Source organism: Nicotiana tabacum, chromosome 6 (genome assembly GCF_000715075.1).
Source record: "Nicotiana tabacum cultivar K326 chromosome 6, ASM71507v2, whole genome shotgun sequence".
Taxonomy (NCBI): Eukaryota; Viridiplantae; Streptophyta; class Magnoliopsida; order Solanales; family Solanaceae; genus Nicotiana; species Nicotiana tabacum.
In genome coordinates, this window is record NC_134085.1 from 6782004 (window position 1) to 6804273 (window position 22270).

Genomic DNA, 22270 nt, shown 5'->3' on the forward strand with positions numbered 1-22270 from the left:
AGTAACGATAGGAAAGACGGAAAAAATAGAGGATAGAGAAGTAATGTACATGACTTTTATGGTTATGAGATTATTTATGGAATTGAAACTTGAGAGGAAGCAGAAACTTTATTATTATTTATTTATTTATTTATTTATTTAGTTTTCGTCCTATAGGAGTGCGACTTATTACTGAAAACTTTACCTATAAATTGAATAGGCAACTATACCATGGCGAGGGCTAACGTAAATGGAAGCAAGCAAATCAGGACTAAATTTACTCAATATCAAAAGAAAGAAATGTTGGAATTCTCCGAAAGAGTTGGGTGTAAATTGCAGAAGCGAGATGAAGAGCTGATTAGCGATTTTTGCAGCAAAATCAGAGTTAAAAACGGCTTCTTAAGGTATGGATGCACAATAATGAAAATAGTTTCGGCACGACGAGTGGCACAACAAGCATATTGCCTGATTACCTTAGTCAACAAATTTTCTCTTGCCTTAGCATTAAAGAATCAACTAAGATGAGTATTCTCTCCAAAATATGGCTACAAGCTTGGTCGACTCTTCCTAACTTAAAGTTCATAGGTAATTATTCCATAGACCGGAAAATAATTGACGCAATCCTAGAGAGATACAGGGACAACAAAATCCCTATTGATAAGTTTGAATTTTCATATTGTTTAGAATATGGTTCTCGTGAGGTTTTTATTGATAAGTGGCTTGATATTGCACTTCAGAATGGTGTAAAATATTTTTTGTATAAAGAAACTTGCAGCTTGATTTGATCATACCAGTTACCTTTTTTCACAATCTTGGCAACAAAATCTTTACGAGAATTGGTTCTAGCCGATTGTGATCTGGCGTCTATTTTATTATCTAGTGGTGTGGCGAATTGTCATTCTTTGAGAAAGCTTTCTCTGTCTTGTGTAACTTTAGACGAAAACATGCTTCAGAATCTACTTAATAGTTGTCCTTTGCTCGTTGCTTTAGTACTTGAGTATTGTCCGGGGTTGAAAAAGATTGAGTTGTTGAATCTTCGAAAGATCAAGTCAGTTTCCATTCGGGCCAAAAATAAACCAGCGTGTTAAAGTCCAAGCACCAACTCTTAAACACATGTCTTATTTTGGCTATTTATTGGAAGAATTGGATGTTGTAATTGAATGTCAGAATCTGAAATCTTTGTGTCTATATATAATGGATTTCTCCCACAACTTCTATCAAAATCTCGATTCCTCGAGAGATTGAAATTAGTCAGTGTTCCTAGGTTGGAAGGGTTTTATATTTGCAGAAATAGATCCCTCGAGGTCTTGTATATTCGGGATTGTGAGGGCATAAGGGAAATTGATGCTCCAAATTTGGTATCACTAGATTATAATGGAGATCAAGCTCCTGAGCTGAAAATTGCAAAAGAGCCAATATAGTTGATGCACTCAAAAATTATTCTCCATTGCTCCTCCACTTTAAATGTGGTACGATTTTGGAAGTTAGAGGAAATTTCTATCAAACTCGACATCTTGGTTTCATGTTTCCCCTAATTTTTACAAAGGCAATGAGATCAACATGAATGATTTGCAATTGCAACACAGAATTGCTATCCCCCAAGTGGACGTTTTAAATGTATATATTATATGGCAGTCTGGAAGTGCCCAACACTTGTGGATGCTGTGCTATGGAGTTGTCGCTCTAGGAGATTCAACCTGCAATCAAGAAGTGAGATGATTACATGTTTCATCGATCGTTTAATGTGTATGAAAATTTACAAGCACTTTCATAGTCAATTAAAAGAAGTAAAAGTCTATAAACTTGATGTGAATTTGCTGTACTTTTTCGACTTGTGGATACTGTTGAGAAGATGACTTGGTAGTGAAACACTATAATTGGTATTGGATATTTTAGTTGTTGCAATCTATTGGAGAGTTCTGCATAAATATCTAGAAAGCGCGGCTTATAGATGTTCTTTTGTATTTTAAAATCTCTAAATCGAACAAGGTATATTTAAAATAAGAGATCTTATATCATCTTGTCTTGTAATACAAACGTTGCATGATTATGCAATTGACTACCTATTTAAATTCATCTTGGCTTATTTCATCTTACTATTCTAATTTCATTTTGAGGCCTCAAAATATGTACCATAACCTATATGCCTCTCTATCTTTATAAGGATGCATAGACACTATTTTTCGAGACCCCACTTAGGGATGAGGAGAGCTAACGTAAGAAACCCTAACGGGAGAAAGTAAATCAGGACTAAATTCAGTCAATATCAGTGTTGGAATTCGCGAAAAGAGTTGGGTGGAAATTGCAGAAGCAAGATAAAGAGCTGATTAGTGATTTTTGTAGCAAAACCAGACTAGAAAAACAGGTTCTTAAGGTATGGATGCACAATAATAAGAATACTTTCGGTGTGAGGAGAGAAATAACAAACATATTGCCTAAATGCCTGATTCACAAAATAGTCTCTTACCTTAGTTTCAAAGAAGCAACCAAGATGAGTGTCGCGCCCCCTTTTTCCTCGCGGACTCCGGGTTTCGACATTCATTGGAAACAACTCCTTTTGGGAATTGGGTATTTGAAGAGTCGCCACCTAACGGATTAAGGTGCGTTAGGGCACCAAAAGCTGTTAACTCATATAACTAGTTTGCATTACCAGAAATTAGGGTAAGAGCTCGAAATAACCTTGAGGAGAAGGTGTGAGGAATCCTTTGCGGTCCACAATGGTGGGTCCCGGCCGAACTGAGTTATGTAAATTAGTCATTTAACAAGTAAGCAGTCTAATCACACATTTGCAAATAAAGGAAGTTTAGGTAGTCTAAGCACACATATGCAAATAAAGGAAGTTTAGGTAGTCTAAGTACACATATGTAAATAGAGGAAAGGAAGTCCTAAGTTGGTTAGCCTATAGGATCACATCTGTACAATACTTGGTAAGACTTCCTCAAATAGAGGGGTTACATGTGACATTATTGCACAGGTCATCATATCCTTTTTACTACCCATTACCCTCCCCTTAGCGGTTATATAAGCGAGTTTAATTAACGAACTCTAAGCGTGCTTTACCCGTCCCTTCCTTGTGGTCCCGGAGGTGTTTAAGGCCTCTAGACTTGTAGAAATTCTAGACATTCCTAAGGTGTTTAAAAGGTAAAATCTAAGCAACAACAAATAACATATAGGACAACAAATAGGGAAGCAATTAAGGGGCTCATGTTTACCTCCACACATAAACAAATACGTAGCACGTCTCAAACAACACACTTTAAAGAACCTAGGTGAGCATTACAAACACAGAATATGCAGTATTTGTTTTAAGGCGAAGTGACAGAATCTTAATCAGTTTGCCTATTGATTTTAAAGCCTGTTAAACCTGGACAATTTCACAAATAAGCAGAGTATAATTTCACAGTTTTTGGACCATTAATTACCTATGGCTTGCCTAGGTGTGGGTCTGTATGCAATCATAATTCTGGGAACTAATTAAAATGACTTGAAGTTATCCAGTCCTATAGGCACGCTGATTTAGGCGATTAATGATACAAAAAAGTTGATTTCATGCATATTTATACTAGAACATGATATCTATGTGTTGGGGCTGTCTTTAAACCTATTTATAGATAATTATTCATTTAAGAGACATATATATGATTTAGAGCAAATACAAACAGAGTCCTAAGGCAGGATTTCTAATGCACAGAGAGAGATGATCATTTTATTAAGCATGATTAGAGTAATAACTTAATGACAGGATTTCTAGGCGACTATGACTTAGGCAGAATCAGAAATAAAATGATGAACTATAACAATGTTTCCTAATATGCAAAGAAGTAAACATGATTATCCTAAGGTAGGATATCTAATGCACAGATTTATGGCAGGGTTTTTAATACAAGTAGGCATCGCAAACCTAGAGGCATGATATCTATTGCAAAATAGAAACATAATATAAACCTAAAGCATGATTTCTTACTGCAAATCAACATATATAAACCTAAAGCATGATTTCTACTCGGTTTCTCCACAAAAATCGTATAGGAACCCTCCCCTTTTTACTAATTATCCAAATATCTATTTATAAAAAAAAATATTATTATTGACCAGGATTGACTAAATTACATAAATAAATGAAACTATACTATAGGGAGCATAAATCAGGCCTAGAAACCTGGGAATACCAGGCCTTCAATACAGTCTCAGAAGCCAAAAGTTTCATAGCCAACAGGTTGTCCTAGTGTGTCAAAGGTCCCTAAGGACCTCAAGGATTGTCACGACCCGAATTTCCCACCCTCGGGAGTCGTAATGGCGCCTACTCGTGAAAGCTAGGCAAGTCGAGTATTATATATATCTTATTACCCTTTTCCTTAACCTTATAACAATTTTAAATCAACATGCAAAATAATAATAATAATTTAAGAAATGCGGAAGACGAAATCTGATAACTTACCCAAATACTAGTACGAAAATTACAAAATACATTTTTACCCAGAACTGGTGTCACAATATCACGGACCATCTACGAATACTACAAATAGTTATCCGGAAAGAAAGATACAATCTATCTCTAAAGTTAATGAAAACAGAATATAAGGATAGAAGGTGATGCCAAGGCCTGCGGACGTTTGCAGGGCTACCTCGGATCTCCGCTGGACTGAAGGCAGCAACCACTCTAAGGTCCAAAAGCTCCGGTATCGAGATCTGCACACAGTGCAGAGTGTAGTATCAGTACAACCGACCCCATGTGCTGGTAAATGTCGATCCTAACCTCAGGGAAGTAGTGACGAGGCTAGGACAAGACTTCAAACTAAACCCGTGCAGTTTAAAGCATATACGACAAGTAATATTAACGGAAACTAGCAGTTAAAGATGGGAAGGGGAACATGCTACGGGGGAATATCATGTACCAATAGTAACTCAGGAAAAAACATAAAGAGCATTTTAAAGTTCGCATCAGTAAGAATAAGGAAACAGTAACAAATCAATATCCTCTTTTATTCTTTATTGTTGCGGCACGCAACCCGATCCAAATCATATAACACTGTTGCGGCGTGCAACCCGATCCAAATCATATATCACTGTTCTGGCGTGCAACCCGATCCAATCCTATCTCACTGTTGTGGCATGCAACCTGACCCCTCATGTCCTCCCTTATTACTCCATGTTGCGGCGTGAACCCGATCCCATATAATATTTTTGCGGCGTGCAACCTGATCCCAATATACAATTCAACACCAATCACAAAAGAATCCCAGCAAGGGAACAATAAGAAAACAACAATATCCCGACAAGGGAATCAATAATGAGAATAAACACATCCCGACAAGGGAACCAACAGTAAGAATTAAATACGTTCCGACAAGGGAATCAACTATAACCAAACTTGTACCAACATTTAACTTCACAAATGAATGCTTAACTAGAACCAATACTCCACAATAAACAAATACCACGAGAATATTCATAACTCTTAACCAACATGGAGAATCAACAACTTAGGCATTTGTAGTACTTATTAAGAAACACAACGATTACAATTTAACATTCACGGGCATGCTTGACAATGATGTATAGGTACTCGTCACTACACCTATACGTCGTACACTACACTAGCACATAGCAAATAAAGCACAATACCTATTCCCTCATGCTAAGGTTAGACCAAACACTTACCTCGAACTTCCACGGCCAAATCAAGCCTCAAACAATGCTTTTCCTTTAGAATTCACCTCCAATTTACTCGTATCTAGCCCTAATTAGTTTAACAACATAAATAAATGCTAAAGAATTCAACCCCAAAGCTAAATTATAGGTTTTCTGCCATTCTTCCCAAAAGGTCAAAAATCGATCCCGGGCCTGCTTGGTCAAAAGTAGACGTTCGGACCAAAACCCGATCACCCATTCATCCACGAGCCCAAATATACAATTAGTGTCGAAATCCGACCCCAAAATGAGGTCTAAATTCCAATTATTCAAAAAGCTCTAACTTTACCCAAATTCCTAATTTCTACCATGAAAACTCTTGATTTCTGATTAAAAAGTGATGAAAAACATTGGGTAATTGAAAGAGTAAAGTTTAAAATTTATTACCAACACTTTGGTGATAAATTTGTGTGAAGAAAATTACCTCTAGGCCTTGGGAGTTCGAAAATATGGAGAAAATGAGTTCTGCCCGTTTTGAAATCTGTTTTAAAATGACTAGGCAGGCCTTCATCACGTTCGCAATGGGTCAGGCCCATATGTCCGCCTTCGCGTTCGCGATCAAGTGGCTGCGTTCGCGTAGAACAAAATCCCATCCCCTAGTCCCCGGCCAAAAGGCCTTTGCATTCGCGATAGTAGGTCCGCGCACCCCCAAGGCTTCGCGTTCATGACTTGTGTTTTGCATTCGCGTAGAAGGAATTTTTCCTTCAGACTAAATTACCCTTCGCGTTCGCGAGAGACCCTTCACGAATGCGAAGAAAAAAACACTAGCACATCAGAAACAACAAACCTGTAATTTTTCCTAAGTGTAAAAACATACTGTGGCCTATCCAAAACTCACCCGAGCCCTCGGGGCTCCAAACCAAACATGTACACTAACTCAAAAATATCATATGGACTTACTCTTGCGATCTAATCACCAAATTAACACTTTTAACAACGAATTTAGCATCAAAATCAAATAAGAATCTCAAGAACTCTTAAGTTCAAATTTTAACAATCGAGGGTCCGATTCACGTCATATCAAGTCCGTTTCTAACCAAATTTTACAGGCTCGACTTAAATACCATACAAGGCCTGTACCGGGCTCCGGAACAAAAATACGGACCCTATACCATCAAATTCAAACACATTTAAATTTTCAAAAACTCTTATAATTTCAGTTAAACAATTTTCTTCAAAAATTCATTTCTCGGGCTTGGGACCTCGGAATTCACTTCCAGGCATACTGTAACGATCCGACTGGTCGTTTTACTTTTTAGGACCCCGTTCCCCTAAAAAAGACTTCACGTGCTTGCTTTAACTAATTTACGACCTGCGGGGATGGTTGGTTCGGAATTTGGAAGAGTTTGGGTTGAAATAGGCACACTTGATTCCCTAAGATTTTCTTAAAAGGCTAAGTTTGACTTTGGTCAACATTTCAAGTAAACGGATCCAGACTTGTGTGTTTTGACGGTCCTGGAGGGTCCGTAGGAAAATATAGGACCTGGGCGTATGCCTGGAATCGAATTCCGAGGTCCCTAGCCCGATTAATGAATTTTTTGTTAGAAATTATTAAACTGAAATTTTAAGGATCTAAAGAAATTAAATAATGCTTGATCATGTTGGTATCAAGAACGTATGTTGGTTCCGGAGCTCGGTACAGGTCCAATATATTATTTAAGACTTGCCCGCAAATTTAGTGTCAATCCGAGCAGTATAAGTACGTTTCAGCTTGTTAGAAGTGAATTGAAGAACTTGAAGTTTATAGATTTGATTCAATTGGTTTTAGGGAGTGATTCTTAGATTTTGTGTTGTTTCGGGCATTCCGAGGGTTCAAGCGAGTCCGTTTTATGATTTCAAACTTGTCGGTATGTTCGGAAGGGGCCCGGGGACCCCGAGCGTCAATCGGATGAGGCTCGAGTGAAGTTGGAAAAATTGACAAGGAGCTGAAGCTCTAGCTATCTGTCATAACCGCACCTGCGGTTGGTCAGCTGCAGGTGCGAGAACGCAGAAGCGGTCGTGCTCTCGCAGAAGCGGCCAAGGCAGGCCAAGCCAGAAGCTGCAGAAGCGGCTAAGCTTCCGCAGAAGCGAAACCGCAGAAGCAGTTGCTTCCCACAGAAGCGGCCTAGCGGCCCAACTAAATTTCTGCAGAAGCAGATACTTTTCCGCAGATACGGTAGGCGCAGGTGCGGCCCAGGACCAAAGATGCGAAAAACACTGAATCAATTAGCTTCATTTATTACGGGCTATAGGCCATTTTTGGTCATTTTCACTCGTTCATTGGGTGATTTTGGAGCTCTTGAGAGAGGATTTTACCTAGCATCTTGAGGTAAGTTATCCTATTTATTTCTAGTTTAATACTTGAACCTCGGGTAGATTAATACACAAAGATTAAGGAAAAATCATGGGATTAGAGCAAAACCTAGGGTTTTGATAAAAGTTAGATTTGACCACGAAATTTGTTATAGAATGAAGTAGAAATCATATATTATTGATCCTTAGGTTATAAAGAACAACTTTTTTCGAAAAGTTTCGGAATCCGGGCACGTAGGCTCGGGGTCAGATTTTAGGAAACTTGTGTTTAAGGTTGGAAAATTACTTTAGTAATTAAAATGCGAACCCTTGAGCTTGTATTGACTAGTTCCTACCTCGTTTAATTAGTTTTGTATTGTTCGGCTCCAAATTGAGGGTTTAAGAGCGTTCTTGGTATTGGAAGCATGCTTCGGAGCGAGGTAAGTCTCCTTTCTAACCTTGTAAGAGGAAATTATCCTCATAGGTATAATAGTTGATTAAATTGCCATTAAATGTGGGGCCTACATACGCACTAGGTGACAATAGTCCATACATAGATACTACTATGTTAATTGTCCGGGTAGTTTAGGACCCATATCATGCCAAATTTGTAAATGTTTATATCCTTTCATGCTAATGAAATCACTTAAGATATGCTAGAGACTTGGAAATGAACCTATGCGAACGTATGCACTTGTTTGAACACTTGTATGAATTATTTGAATATAAATGCGCCTTTATGCACCTTCTTGATGATAATTGATATTTGTGGATCGGGTCGATCGCCTCGGTAGAAATAGATGCATCTATGGTTCGTGCCATTCAACTCTCTGGCAGTGCACAGTTTCTTTTTTGTTGGACCGGGTCGTACGACCTCGGCATAACGTGCGCATGATATTTATGTGAAATCTTATTCATGACTACTTTGTTAAATACTCCGAAATGTAAATGGCTAAATGTGATACTATCTAGGCATGACTTATCACTTCTTGCTATAAACTGATATTATCTATGACATCCATGCTTAGCATAAAACTTTATTATATTATTTGACCCTAGTAAGTATCAAGTCGACCTCTCGTCTCTACTTCTTCGAGATTAGACGGGATACTTACTGGGTATATATTGTTTATGTACTCATACTGCACTTCTGTACTTAATTGTACAGGATCTAAGGCAGGTACATCTGGCTATTAGTCTGGTGCGAGTCCCCGATCATAGTCCGAGACTTCCACGGTGAGCTGCTCCCTTCCTATGCCGTTCAACAACTTGATGGAACCTCTCTTTACTTTTGGTTGTCTACTCTATTTCAGATAGTAGGATAGATTTGCTCTTTTGTATATTCTACTAGATGCCCACATACTTTTGACACTAGGTCTTGGCACGCACATTAGTAGACTATTTTTTGGGAATTGTATAATTATTTTGGTACGTTACTAGTTATCACTTGTTTTTAACTTGAGATTAAGAAATTGCTATACTTGTTTTTGTAAAGTAAAGTGAGTACCTATTAATATTTCTGTGTTGGCTTACCTGACAATGGTGTTGGGAGCCATCACGACCTATAATGGAATTGGGTCGTGACAACATGGTATCAGAGCACTAGGTTCACATAGGTCTCACAAGTCAAGAGAAAACCTAATAGAGCTTTGCGGATCAGTACAGAGACATCTGTATTTATCTTTGAGGGGCTATAAGGTGTTAGGAAACTCATTTTTTTTCATTTTCTATCGTGCAGTGGTTGGTATACTAAATTTCCCTCTTCAATTCTCTCACATATGGTGAGGACATGCACAACAGATGTTCCATACCTGGGAGGGTCTGCTCCCCTCATTGCTAGAGGTCGAGGCAAAGGCCGTGGGAGGGTACCAGCCTGAGGTAGGGGACGAGGACATCCCAAAGCTGTTCCAGTAGTACCACCGGTGGATTCTATGAGAGATCCTGTCATTGAGGAATATGGCGAGGTGCCTGCTGCTGAGCCTACCCCGACGGACTTTAGGACAACACCGGGTTTCTAGGAGGTCATGGGCCGTATACTATGTTTCATGGACACCATGACTCAGGCTGGTTTATTTCCAGCGGATGCAGCTATATCACAGGTAGGAGGGAGAGCACAGACCCCTACTGCTCAGGCTCTTGGTCATGCAGCTGCAGTGTATCAGACTCCGGGTGCACTACCCGCGGATGGGGATCAACTAGTTGCTGCAGTGGTGCCCGAGTCTAGACCAGCTGCAGATGGTGACCTGCAGATGTTGTTGGATAGATGGACTAGACTTCATCCTCGTGTCTTCGGGGGTGAGCGTCATGAGGATGCCCAAGATTTCATTGATAAGTGCAGGGACAGACTGCACAATATGAGGATATTGGAGTCGCATGGGGTTGACTTCACTACTTTTCAGCTAGAGGGCAGGGCCCGTAGATGGTGGCAGTCCTATATTCTTGGCAGGCTAGCAGGTTCTCCTCCCAACACTTGGGGACAGTTCACACAGTTATTCTTGTACAGGTATATTCCACCCTCTAAGAGGGAAGAGCTGCGGTATTAGTTTGAGCAGCTTGAGTAGGGTCAGATGTTCGCGACCGACTACGAGTCGAGGTTTTCTGAGTTATCTCGCCATGCATTGATAATACTTCATACTGACGCAGAGAGGGTGCGGAGGTTCGTTGCAGGACTGCATTCTTGCATTAGGGCTAACATGACCCGAGAGGTGGCGATGGGGACTTCTTATCAGCTAGTAATAGAGATTGCTCGAAGGATTGAGGGCAACCATCTGAGTGGTAGGGAGTAGTTGCAGTAGGATAAGAGGGCTACATTCTTCGGAGAGTTCAGTGGTGCCCCGTCTAGGGGTAGAGGTCATTTTGGGAGGGGTCAGCCCAGCAGGCCCCCATATTCAGTATCACCACCTGCTCGGGGTGCTCCAGCGTGCCCCTATTTCAGCGCCATGGCAGAGAGTTCTTATTGCCCGCCAGCTATTCAGGGTTCCTCCAGTGGGTATTCAGGGTTCTTCAGGTTCCTATTTCAGTGCTATGCTGGAGAGTTCATACCGTCTACCAGCTATCCAGGCTTCTTCCAGTGGGTCTACATGCCATCAAGGTTAGCCATCAGGGCAGCAGGTTGCCGCGTCACGGGGTTGTTTTAAGTGAGGAGACCTTGGTCATATGAGGAGATACTTCCCGAGGCTTTAGGGCAAGGCAATACAACAAGGACAGTAGCCTATGATTTCAGCACCAGTTGCCAGCCGTCTAGGGGCGGGGGACAGATTGGTAGAGCTCGTCCTAGAGGTGGAGGCCAAACAGGGAGAGGTCAGCCAGCTACTGCTCAGTCAGGTGGAGGCCAGCCAGCCGGTGCTCCAGCCAGATTCTTTGCCCTTCCGGCCAGTCCAGATGCATTGGCCTCCGATGCCGTCATCACAGGTATTATATCAGTCTGCGGTAGAGATGCTTCGGTATTATTTGATCCAGGGTCTACCTATTCATATGTATCATCATTGTTTGCTCATTTCCTGGTTATTCCTACTGAGTCTTTAGGCACTCATGTACATGTTCCCACTCATGTGGGTGATTATGTTGTTGTGGATCGGGTCTACCGGTCATGTGTAGTCACATTATGTGGTTTTGAGACTAGAGCAGATCTCATGTTACTTGATATGACCGACTTTGAGGTCATCCTAGGCATGGATTGGTTATCCCCATACCACGCCGTCCTTGATTGCCATACCAAGACTGTTACATTAACAATGCCAGGGTTCCTAGGGTTAGAGTGGAAAGGTTCCACAGTTGATACATCTAGTCGGGTTATCTCTTTCCTGAAGGCTCGGCATATGGTCGACAAGGGGTGTTTGGCTTATCTGGCCTATGTTTGGGATACCGCGGCCGAGTCTCTGATGATTGATTCAGTTCCAGTATTTTGGGAGTTCACCGATGTGTTTCCTTCTGATCTTCCTGGTATGCCGCCGGATTGCGATATTGAATTCTATATTGATTTGGCTCCTGGTATCCAGCCTATATCTATTCCGATGTACCGTATGGCTCCGAAAGACCAAGAGTGTTAGAAGTGGTTGCTTCCCGCGGAAACAGCCCAGTTGAATTTCCGTAGAAGCGAATAATTTTTCGCAGATACGGTGGGCGCAAGTGCAGCCCAGGACCACAGATGCAGAAATCACTAAAGCAGTGAGCTTCATTTATTACGGGCTCTAGGCCATTTTTGCTTATTTTCAATAATTCATTGGGCGATTTTGGAGCTCTTGAGAGAGGATTTTCACCTAGCATCTTGAGGTAATTTATCCTATTTATTTCTAGTTTAATACTTGAACCTCGGGTAGATTAATACACAAAGATTAAGGAAAAATCATGGGATTAGAGCAAAACCTAGGGTTTTGATAAAAGTTAGATTTGACCACGAAATTTGTTATAGAATGAAGTAGAAATCATATATTATTGATCCTTAGGTTATAAAGAACAACTTTTTTCGAAAAGTTTCGGAATCCGGGCACGTGGGCTCGGGGTCAGATTTTAGGAAACTTGTGTTTAAGGTTGGGAAATTACTTTAGTAATTAAAATGCGAACTCTTGACTTTGTATTGACTAGTTCCTACCTTGTTTAATTAGTTTTGGATTGTTCGGCTCCAAATTGAGGGTTTAAGAGCGTTCTTGGTATTGGAAGCACGTTTCGGAGCGAGGTAAGTCTCCTTTCTAACCTTGTAAGAGGGAATTATCCCCATAGGTATAATAGTTGATTAAATTGCCACTAAATGTGGGGCCTACATACGCACTAGGTGACAAGAGTCCGTACATAGATACTACTATGTTAATTGTCCGGGTAGTTTAGGACCCATATCATGCCAAATTTGTAAATGTTTATATCCTTTCATGCTAATGAAATCACTTAAGATATGCTAGAGACTTGGAAATAAACCTATGCGAACGTATGCACTTGTTTGAACACTTGTATGAATTATTTTAATATAAATGCGCCTTTATGCACCTTCTTGATGATAATTGATATTTGTGGATCGGGTCGATCGCCTCGGTAGAAATAGATGCATCTATGGTTCGCGTCATTCAACTCTCTGGCAGTGCACAGTTTCTTTTTTGTTGGACCGGGCCGTACGACCTCGGCATAACGTGCGCATGATATTTATGTGAAATCTTATTCATGACTACTTTGTTAAATACTCCGAAATGTAAATGGCTAAATGTGATACTATCTAGGCATGACTTATCACTTCTTGCTATAAACTGATATTATCTATGACATCCATGCTTAGCATAAAACTTTATTATATTATTTGACCCTAGTAAGTATCAAGTCGACCTCTCGTCTCTACTTCTTCGAGATTAGACGGGATACTTACTGGGTATATAATTTATGTACTCATACTATGCTTTTGTACTTAATTGTATAGGATCTAAGGCAGGTACATCTGGCTATTAGTCTGGTGCGAGTCCCCGATCATAGTCCGAGACTTCCACGGTGAGCTGCTCCCTTCCTATGCCGTTCAACAGCTTGATGGAGTCTCTCTTTACTTTTGGTTGTCTACTCTATTTCAGATAGTAGGATAGATTTTCTCTTTTGTATATTCTACTAGATGCCCACATACTTTTGACACCAGGTCTTGGCACGCACATTAGTAGACTATTTTTTGGGAATTGTATAATTATTTTGGTACGTTACTAGTTATCACTTATTTTTAACTTGAGATTAAGAAATTGCTATACTTGTTTTGGTAAAGTAAAGTGAGTACCTATTAATATTTCTGTGTTGGCTTGCCTGACAATGGTGTTGGGCGCCATCACGACCTATAATGGAATTGGGTCGTGACAACATGGTATCAGAGCACTAGGTTCACATAGATCTCATAAGTCAAGGGAAAACGTAATAGAGCTTTGCGGATCAGTATAGAGACTTCTGTATTTATCTTCGAGAGGCTATAAGGTGTTAGGAAACTCCTCTTTTTTTCATTTCCTATCGTGCAGTGGTTGGTATACTAAATTTCCCTCTTCTATTCTCTCACAAATGGTGAGGACATGCACGGCAGATGTTCCATACCTGGGAGGGGCTGCTCCTCTCGTTGCTAGAGGCCGAGGCAAAGGCCGAGGGAGGGTACCAGCCCGAGGTAGGGGACGAGGACATCCCAAAGCTGTTCTAGTAGTACCACCGGTGGATTCTATAAGAGATCCTATTACTGAGGAGCAGGGTGAGGTGCCCGTTCCTCAGCCTACCCCAGCGGACTTTAGGACAACACCGAGTTTCTAGGAGGTCATGGGCCGTATACTATGGTTCATGGACACCATGACTCAGGCTGGTTTGTTTCCAGCGGATGCAGCTACATCACAGGTAGGAGGGGGAGCACAGACCCCTACTGCTCAGGCTCTTGGTCATGCAGCTGCAGTGTATCAGACTCCGGGTGCACTACCCGCGGATGGGGCTCAACTAGTTGCTGCAGTGGTGCCCGAGTCCAGACCAGCTGCAGACGGTGACCTGCAGAAGTTGTTGGATAGATGGACTAGACTTCATCCTCCTGTCTTCGGGGGTGAGAGTCATGAGGATGCCCAGGATTTCATTGATAAGTGCAGGGACAGACTGCACAATATGAGGATATTGGAGTCGCATGGGGTTGACTTCACTACTTTTCAGCTAGAGGCCAGGGCCCGTAGATGCAGTCCTATGTTCTTGGCAGGCTAGCAGGTTCTCCTCCCAACACTTGGGGCCAGTTTACACAGTTATTCTTGACAGGTATATTCCACCCTCTAAGAGGGAAGAGCTGCGGTATTAGTTTGAGCAGCTTGAGTTGGGTCAGATGTTCGTGACCGACTACGAGGCGAGATTTTCTGAGTTATCTCGCCATGCATTAATGATACTTCCTACTGATGCAGAAAGGGTGCGGAGGTTCATAGCAGGATTGCATTCTTGCATTAGGGCTAACATGACCCGAGAGGTGGCGATGGGGACTTCTTATCAGCTAGTAATGGAGATTGCTCGGAGGATTGAGGGCAACCATCTGAGGGGTAGGGAGCAGTTGCAGTTGGATAAGAGGGCTAGATTCTTTGGAGAGTTCAATGGTGCCCCGTCTAGGGGTAGAGGTCATTTTGGGAGGGTTCAGCCCAGCAGACCCCCATATTCAGCATCACCACCTGCTCGGGGTGCTCCAGCGTGCCCCTATTTCAGCGCCATGGCAGAGAGTTCTTATTGCCCGCCAGCTATTCAGGGTTCCTCCAGTGGGTAATCAGGGTTCTTTAGGTTCCTATTTCAGTGCTATGCTGGAGAGTTCATACCGTCTACCAGCTATCCAGGCTTCTTCCAGTGGGTCTACATGCCATCAGGGTTAGCCATTAGGGTAGCAGGTTGCCGCGTCGCGGGATTGTTTTGAGTGCGGAGACCTTGGTCATATGAGGAGATACTTCCCAAGGCTTCGGGGTAAGGCAATACAACAAGGACAGTAGCCTATGATTTTAGCACCAGTTGCCAGCCGTCTAGGGGCGGGGGACAGACTGGTAGAGCTCGTCCTAGAGGTGGAGGCCAAACAGGGAGAGGTCAGCCAGCTACTGCTCAGTCAGGTGGAGGCCAGCCAGCCAGTGCTCCAGCCAAATTCTTTGCCCTTCCGGCCAGGCCAGATACATTGGCCTCCGATGCCGTCATCACATGTATTATATCAGTCTGCGGTAGAGATGCGTCGGTATTATTTGATCCAGGGTCTACTTATTCATATGTATCATCATTGTTTGCTCATTTCCTGGTTATTCCTCCTAAGACTTTAGGCACTCATGTACATGTGCCCACTCCTGTGGGTGATTCTGTTGTTGTGGATCGGGTCTACCGGTCATGTGTAGTCACATTCTATGGTTTTGAGACTAGAGCAGATCTCATGTTACTTGATATGATCGACTTTGAGGTCATCCTAGGCATGGATTGGTTATCCCCATACCACGCCGTCCTTGATTGCCATACCAAGACTGTTACATTAACAATGCCAGGGTTGCTAGGGTTAGAGTGTAAGGGTTCCACAATTGATATATCTAGTCGGGTTATCTCTTTTCTGAAGGCTCGGCATATGGTCGACAAGGGGTGTTTGGCTTATCTGGCCTATGTTTGGGATACCACAGCCGAGTCTCCGATGATTAATTCAATTCCAGTATTTTGGGAGTTCACCGATGTGTTTCCTTCTGATCTTCCTGGTATGCCGCCGGATTGCAATATTGAATTCTGTATTGATTTGGCTCCAGGTATCCAACCTATATCTATTCCGACGTATCGTATGGCTCCGAAAGACCAAGAGTGTTAGAAGCGGTTGCTTCCCGCAGAAACGGCCCAGTAGCCCAGCTGAATTTCCGCAGAAGCGAATACTTTTTCGCAGATACGGTGGGCACAAGTGCAGCCCAGGACCGCAGATGCAGAAATCACTAAAGCAGTGAGCTTCATTTATTACGGGCTCTAGGCCATTTTTGCTTATTTTCAATAATTCATTGGGCGATTTTGGAGCTCTTGAGAGAGGACTTTCACCTAGCATCTTGAGATAACTTCATCCTATTTATTTCTAGTTTAATACTTGAACCTCGGGTAGATTAACACACAAAGATTATGGAAAAATCATGGGATTAGAGTAAAACCTAGGGTTTTGATAAAAGTTAGATTTAACAACGAAATTTGTTATAGAATGAAGTAGAAATCATATATTATTGATCCTTAGGTAATAAAGAACAACTTTCTTCGAAAAGTTTCAAAATCCGGGCAAGTGGGCCCAGGGTCGGATTTTAGGAAACCTGTGTTTAAGGTTGGGAAATTACTCTAGTAATTAAAACGCGAACTCTTGAGCTTGTATTGACTAGTTTCTACCTCGTTTAATTAGTTTTGGATCTTCGGCTCAAAATTGAGGGTTTAAGCATGTTCTTTTTATTGGAAGCATGCTTTGGAGCGAGGTAAGTTTCCTTTCTAACCTTGTAAGAGGGAATTGTCTCCATAGGTATAATAATTGAATAAATTGCCACTAAATACGGGGGCTACGTATGCACTATGTGACGAGAGTCTGTATGTAGCTACTACTATGTTAATTGTCCGGGTAGTTTAGGACCCGTATCATGCCAAATTTGTAAATGTTTATATCCTTTCATGCTAATGAGATCACTTAAGATATTCTAGAGACTTTGAAATGAACCTATGTGAACGTATGCACTTGTTTGAACACTTGTATGAATTATTTGAATATAAATGCGTCTTTATGCACCTTCTTGATAATAATAGATATTTGTGGATAGGGTCGATCGCCCCGGTAGAAATAGATGCATCTATGGTTCGCACCATTTAACTCTCTGGCAGTGCATAGTTCTTTTCTATTGGACCGGGTTGTACGACCTCGGCATAACGTACGCATGATATTTATGTGAAATCTTATTCATGACTTACTTTTTTAAATGCTCTGAAATGTAAAATGCTAACTGTGATACTATCTAGGCATGACTTATCACTTCTTGCTATAAACTGATATTATCTGTGACATCCATGCTTAGCATAAAACTTTATTATATTATTTGACCCTAGTAAGTATCAAGTCGACCTCTCGTCTCTACTTCTTCGAGATTAGACGGGATACTTACTGGGTAGATATTGTTTATGTACTCAGACTATGCTTCTGTACTTAATTGTACAGGATCTGAGGCAGGTACATCTGGCTATCATACCGGTTCGCGTCCCCGATCATTGTCCGAGACTTTCACGGTGAGTTGCTCCCTTCCTATGCCGTTCAACAGCTTGATGGAGTCTCTCTTTACTTTTGGTTGTCTACTCTATTTCAAATAGTAGGATAGATTTGCTCTTTTGTATATTCTACTAGATGCCCATATACTTGTGACACCAGGCCTTGGCACGCACATTAAAAGACTATTTTTTGGGAATTGTATAATTATTTTTGGTACGTTACTAGTTATCACTTGTTTTTAACTTGAAATTAAGAAATTGCTATACTTGTTTTGGTAAAGTAAAGTGAGTACCTATTAATATTTCCAAATTGGCTTGCCTGGCAATGGTGTTGGGCGCCATCACAACCTATAATGGAATTGGGTTTTGACACATACGCCCAAGTCCCATATTTTTCTACGGACCCTCCGAGACCGTCAAATCACGGGTCCTGGTCCATTTACCCAAAATGGTAACCAAAGTCAACTTAAATTCAATTTTAAAGGCCAAATGAGCATTTTGTCGAATTTTTACATAAAAGAATTCCGGATATACACCCGGACCATACACGCAAATCGAGGTGAGATAAAAGGGAGGCTTTTAAGGCCTCGGAATACAGAATTCACTTGTAAATCAAGTGATGACCTTTTGGGTCATCACAAGGATCCCGGGAAATTCTCATACCAAAACCCTTAAAAGAGAGTACTGATTATGTGCAGTGTGGAAGGGCCAGCCCTGGTGTGCCAGAGTTCAAAAGAATCTCAAGGGTCCCTAAGCAGTACACACACCAGAGGGGCAAAACCTAATAGTCTAAGAGTAAAGTGAGAGTTCTTGACGTAGTTTTGAAAGACTTAGTAAAATAGTGTGGAGATGACTTTAGGAGTGAAAATGTTTTCAGAAATGGAAAACAGTTTTAAGAAGATGCTAGGAGTGACTAGTTTCGAGAAGAATATTAAGAGTAGAAGAACAATTTCGAAATCAATTTCTAAGGAGAGCAAACTCAGCAAACAACCAATTAATCATAGAATACCCAGATTCACAGACACTTAACAAGCAGATTTACAAATAGAGGTGAATGGGATCGGGAACATATAGAGTTGAAACCACATAAATGGGGAAACATTTGAGGCGACAAATGCACAGAACAACTAAGAGTCCACTGAACAAGTCAGTTATGGTAATAGACAGTTAAAGAGTAAAGTAAAAGTCATGTTGAAGACAAGGGTGCATAAGACAAGATTGGTCATACCACTTAGGACCAATCAAGCACATTAGAAGATCAAGTTACTAACATGAGTATGCTAACTGAAAGGGAATAAATAGAAACTAATAAACATGCTGGTCATGTATCAAACAATCGAGTGAGACTCAGGCATATTGATTACATACTTGAACAAGAAAGCACATAATTTAGACATGATGAACAAGCGGTAAATAGGAAGATAAATCGAATACATAGCCAATTAAACTAGTGCAAGAATGTAACACATAGAGTTTAAGATTCATAATTGAACTAGAGACATACCAGTTAAGAAGCAAAGTGCAGAATGTAAAGCAAGTATAATGACACTGTCTAGCCTTGTCTTTCAGTCGGCTAGACCAATAGTTTGCACAAATAGTAGAAAAAAAAGAGAGAGTTTGAGAGTGTGTGTATGTATTCTGAACTTAGTTCGTATGTTGAAAGAAGAGGGAGATGATGACGGCTGGTGAGAGGTGAGAAATGAGAGGGTTTGGGGGGGTCGTTTAGGTTTAATTTAGGAAAGAGGGTTGTGGACCGTTGATCAGAATGATCAACGATCAGGATTGGATGGGGGTATTGGGTTGGGCAAGTTTATGTTTGGGCCTAAGGGGATTGGGCCAAACTAAAATGGGTTTTTGGGCTGGTTTGAGGGGTTAGGTCCGGAAAATATTAGGAATCAAATAGGGCTATTTGTTAAATACCCAAATAATTTATAAAAAATATTTTATAAAATAATTAACAGATTATAAAAAATTATTTTTATGCATAGAAATGTTTTAAAATAATTACTACATATTTAGAAAATACAATGAGCTATTTTCTGTTAAAATAATTTGATGATGTATACATGGGCTATAATTGCAAGGCAATTGCAATTGTAACCAAAAGTGTAAATCTGGCCATTTGTGAACTTAATGTGACTATAAATAGAAAAATTAAATCATGAACTATTACAAAGCCATTTGTGATGCAATTGTGTAATTATTTATATAGATAAATACTGGAATAAATTAATTTTAAAATGTAGAAATTATGGAAAAATATCGATTGAGGTTAATGCATAGCTTTTGAGAGTATATATGCACTTAAAAAGTATTATGGGAAAAATTGGGTATCAACAATGAGTATTCTCTCCAAAACATGGCTACAAATCTGGTTGACTCATCCCAACATAGAATTCACAATTAGTTATCTCAAAGACAATATGAAAATTATGGATAACAACATGGAGAGATATGAAGACGAAAACATCTCTATTGATAAGTTTAAAATTTCAAACTTGACAATATGAAAATTATGGATAACAACATGGAGAGATATGAAGACGAAAACATCTCTATTGATAAGTTTAAAATTTCAAACTTTTCAAACCCTGAGTATTCGCGTGAAGTTTTCCCCCCTAATTGATAAATGGCTAGGAATTGTGCTTCAGAACGGTGTAAAACATCTTTTTTCTAAACAAGCTTGCATCCCATCAATATACAGAAATGGGCATACCTTGATTTCCACAATCTTTGCAGTAAAATCTTTACGAGAATTGGTTCTAGAGAGACAAGATCTTACGTGTGTCTCATTATCTAGTGGCATGACGAACTGCCATTCTTTGAGAAAGCTTTCTCTATCTAATGTAATTTTGATGAAAACATGCTTCAGACTCTACTTAATAGTTGTCCTTTGATTGTTGCTTTGATCCTTAAGTATTGTCCAGGGACAGAATCTAAGCATATTAAAATCCAAGCACCAACTCTTCAACACATATCTTATTCTAGCTATTAATATGAAGAATTGAATGTTGTAACTGAATGTCAACATCTTAAATCTTTAGATCTATCAAATGTGAGGATATCTGATGGATTTGTGCAATACCTTTCTGGATCTCAATTCCTCGAGAGATTAAAATTAGTTAACATTACTAAGTTTGAAGGGTTTAATATTTGCGGGAGTCAATCCCTCATGGAGATTCAACATTGTGAGGGCATAAGGGAGATTGATGCTCCAAATTTGGTATCACTAGATTATAAGGAAATCAAGCTCCTGAGCTCAAAGTTGCAAAAGAGTTGAGCCAATTGAAGCACTTAAAAATTATTCTCCATTGCTACAATTTAAATATTGCATGGTTTTGTAAGTTAAGGAAATTTCTATCAAACGCACCCTCTTAGTCTGACGTTTTCCTTCATTTTTATAAATGCAATGAGATCAATATGAAAGATTTGCAATTGCACCATAGAGTTGCTATCCCCTAAATGGACGTCTTAAATGTAGATATTAAATGGTTGTTTGGGAAGATGCTTGTGGATTCTTTTCTATGGAGTTGTCATCCTAGGAGGCTCAACCTACGAGTAACAAGTAAAATGATTGCATGCCTCATCGATTATTTGAGTCAGTATGCTTCTCTTGTAATAAGTTTTGGCATTGTCACTTAAAAGAAGTAAAAGCTTATAAGGTTTATTCAAAAAGTCATCCTGCAGAACTCATAAGTGGGGAGCCAGTAACAAGGAGCATTATGGAGAGTGAGAAAGTTTATTTATTTTTTTAGATTGGTGATGCATTTAATTTATCTTTATTGCAAATTGAATGCACTCATTATTTTTTAAAGTTTATTATGTTTTAGTTTTCGAAAAAAGATGCTAGATACTTAAGAACTTTAACTTTAAGTTCTTCTATTAAAAATTCTGGAAAAGGATCTTTTCTCAAATATGACTAAGTTGAAAATATCAAAGCATAGATATATTATGTCTAATGTTCTACCATCTGATAAGTTCAGCTGCTGCCAACTACCAATTCTAGAAGCCCACCATTGTTGAAGCCACCAACCCATTCTAGAAGCCACCATTGTTGAAGCCTCCATTGTTGAATGAAGAATTCAACCACCAACCACCTTCTTTAAGGCTATAAATAGAGCCTTATGTTTTACACAGAAACATCAATCCAGAGAGATTGAAATACAATCCAGGAAGAGATTGTGAGAACACAAAGAGAGTTTGGTGAGGTTTTTTTGTAGAGAGAAATTCTTGGTGTAAATTCTCTATAATTCTATTCTTGTGAAATAGAGTTGTTTTTCCTCCCAAATAATCTTCATATTGATCCGAGAATCACAACAAGTGGTATCAGAGCCTTCGATTCTGTGTTCATCGAGAAATATCGAAACACTAAAAATTTCAACCCGGATTTACGTTTTTTCGAAAACGTGATCTTCGGTGTGTTTTGATCATTTCATTAGATTCCTTGCGTCGATACGAATTCAACGCAATTTTCCGGAGGCCAAACAAAGCTAAAACGAAGAAGTTATGGCAATTTTTTTTCTTCTGCCCAAGGAAGAAGATGATGAATAGTAACTGCCCAGTCAGCGCCACATCATCATCATCCAGTCAGAGCCACATCATCATCCAGTAAGCTCCATGTCTGCCCAATCAGCGCCACATC

General features: G+C 40.2%; 1 protein-coding gene across 1 annotated transcript; it reads left to right on the top strand.

The window, feature by feature from the left end:
* Nucleotides 1-210: 210 nt before the first annotated feature.
* On the top strand, nt 211-1400 carry LOC142181675 (putative F-box/LRR-repeat protein At3g18150). The gene is made up of 4 exons (XM_075255077.1): nt 211-383; nt 482-680; nt 774-1027; nt 1268-1400. Exons 1-4 carry the CDS (start codon nt 211-213, stop codon nt 1398-1400), a joined length of 759 nt encoding a protein of 252 aa, XP_075111178.1.
* Nucleotides 1401-22270: the final 20870 nt, after the last annotated feature.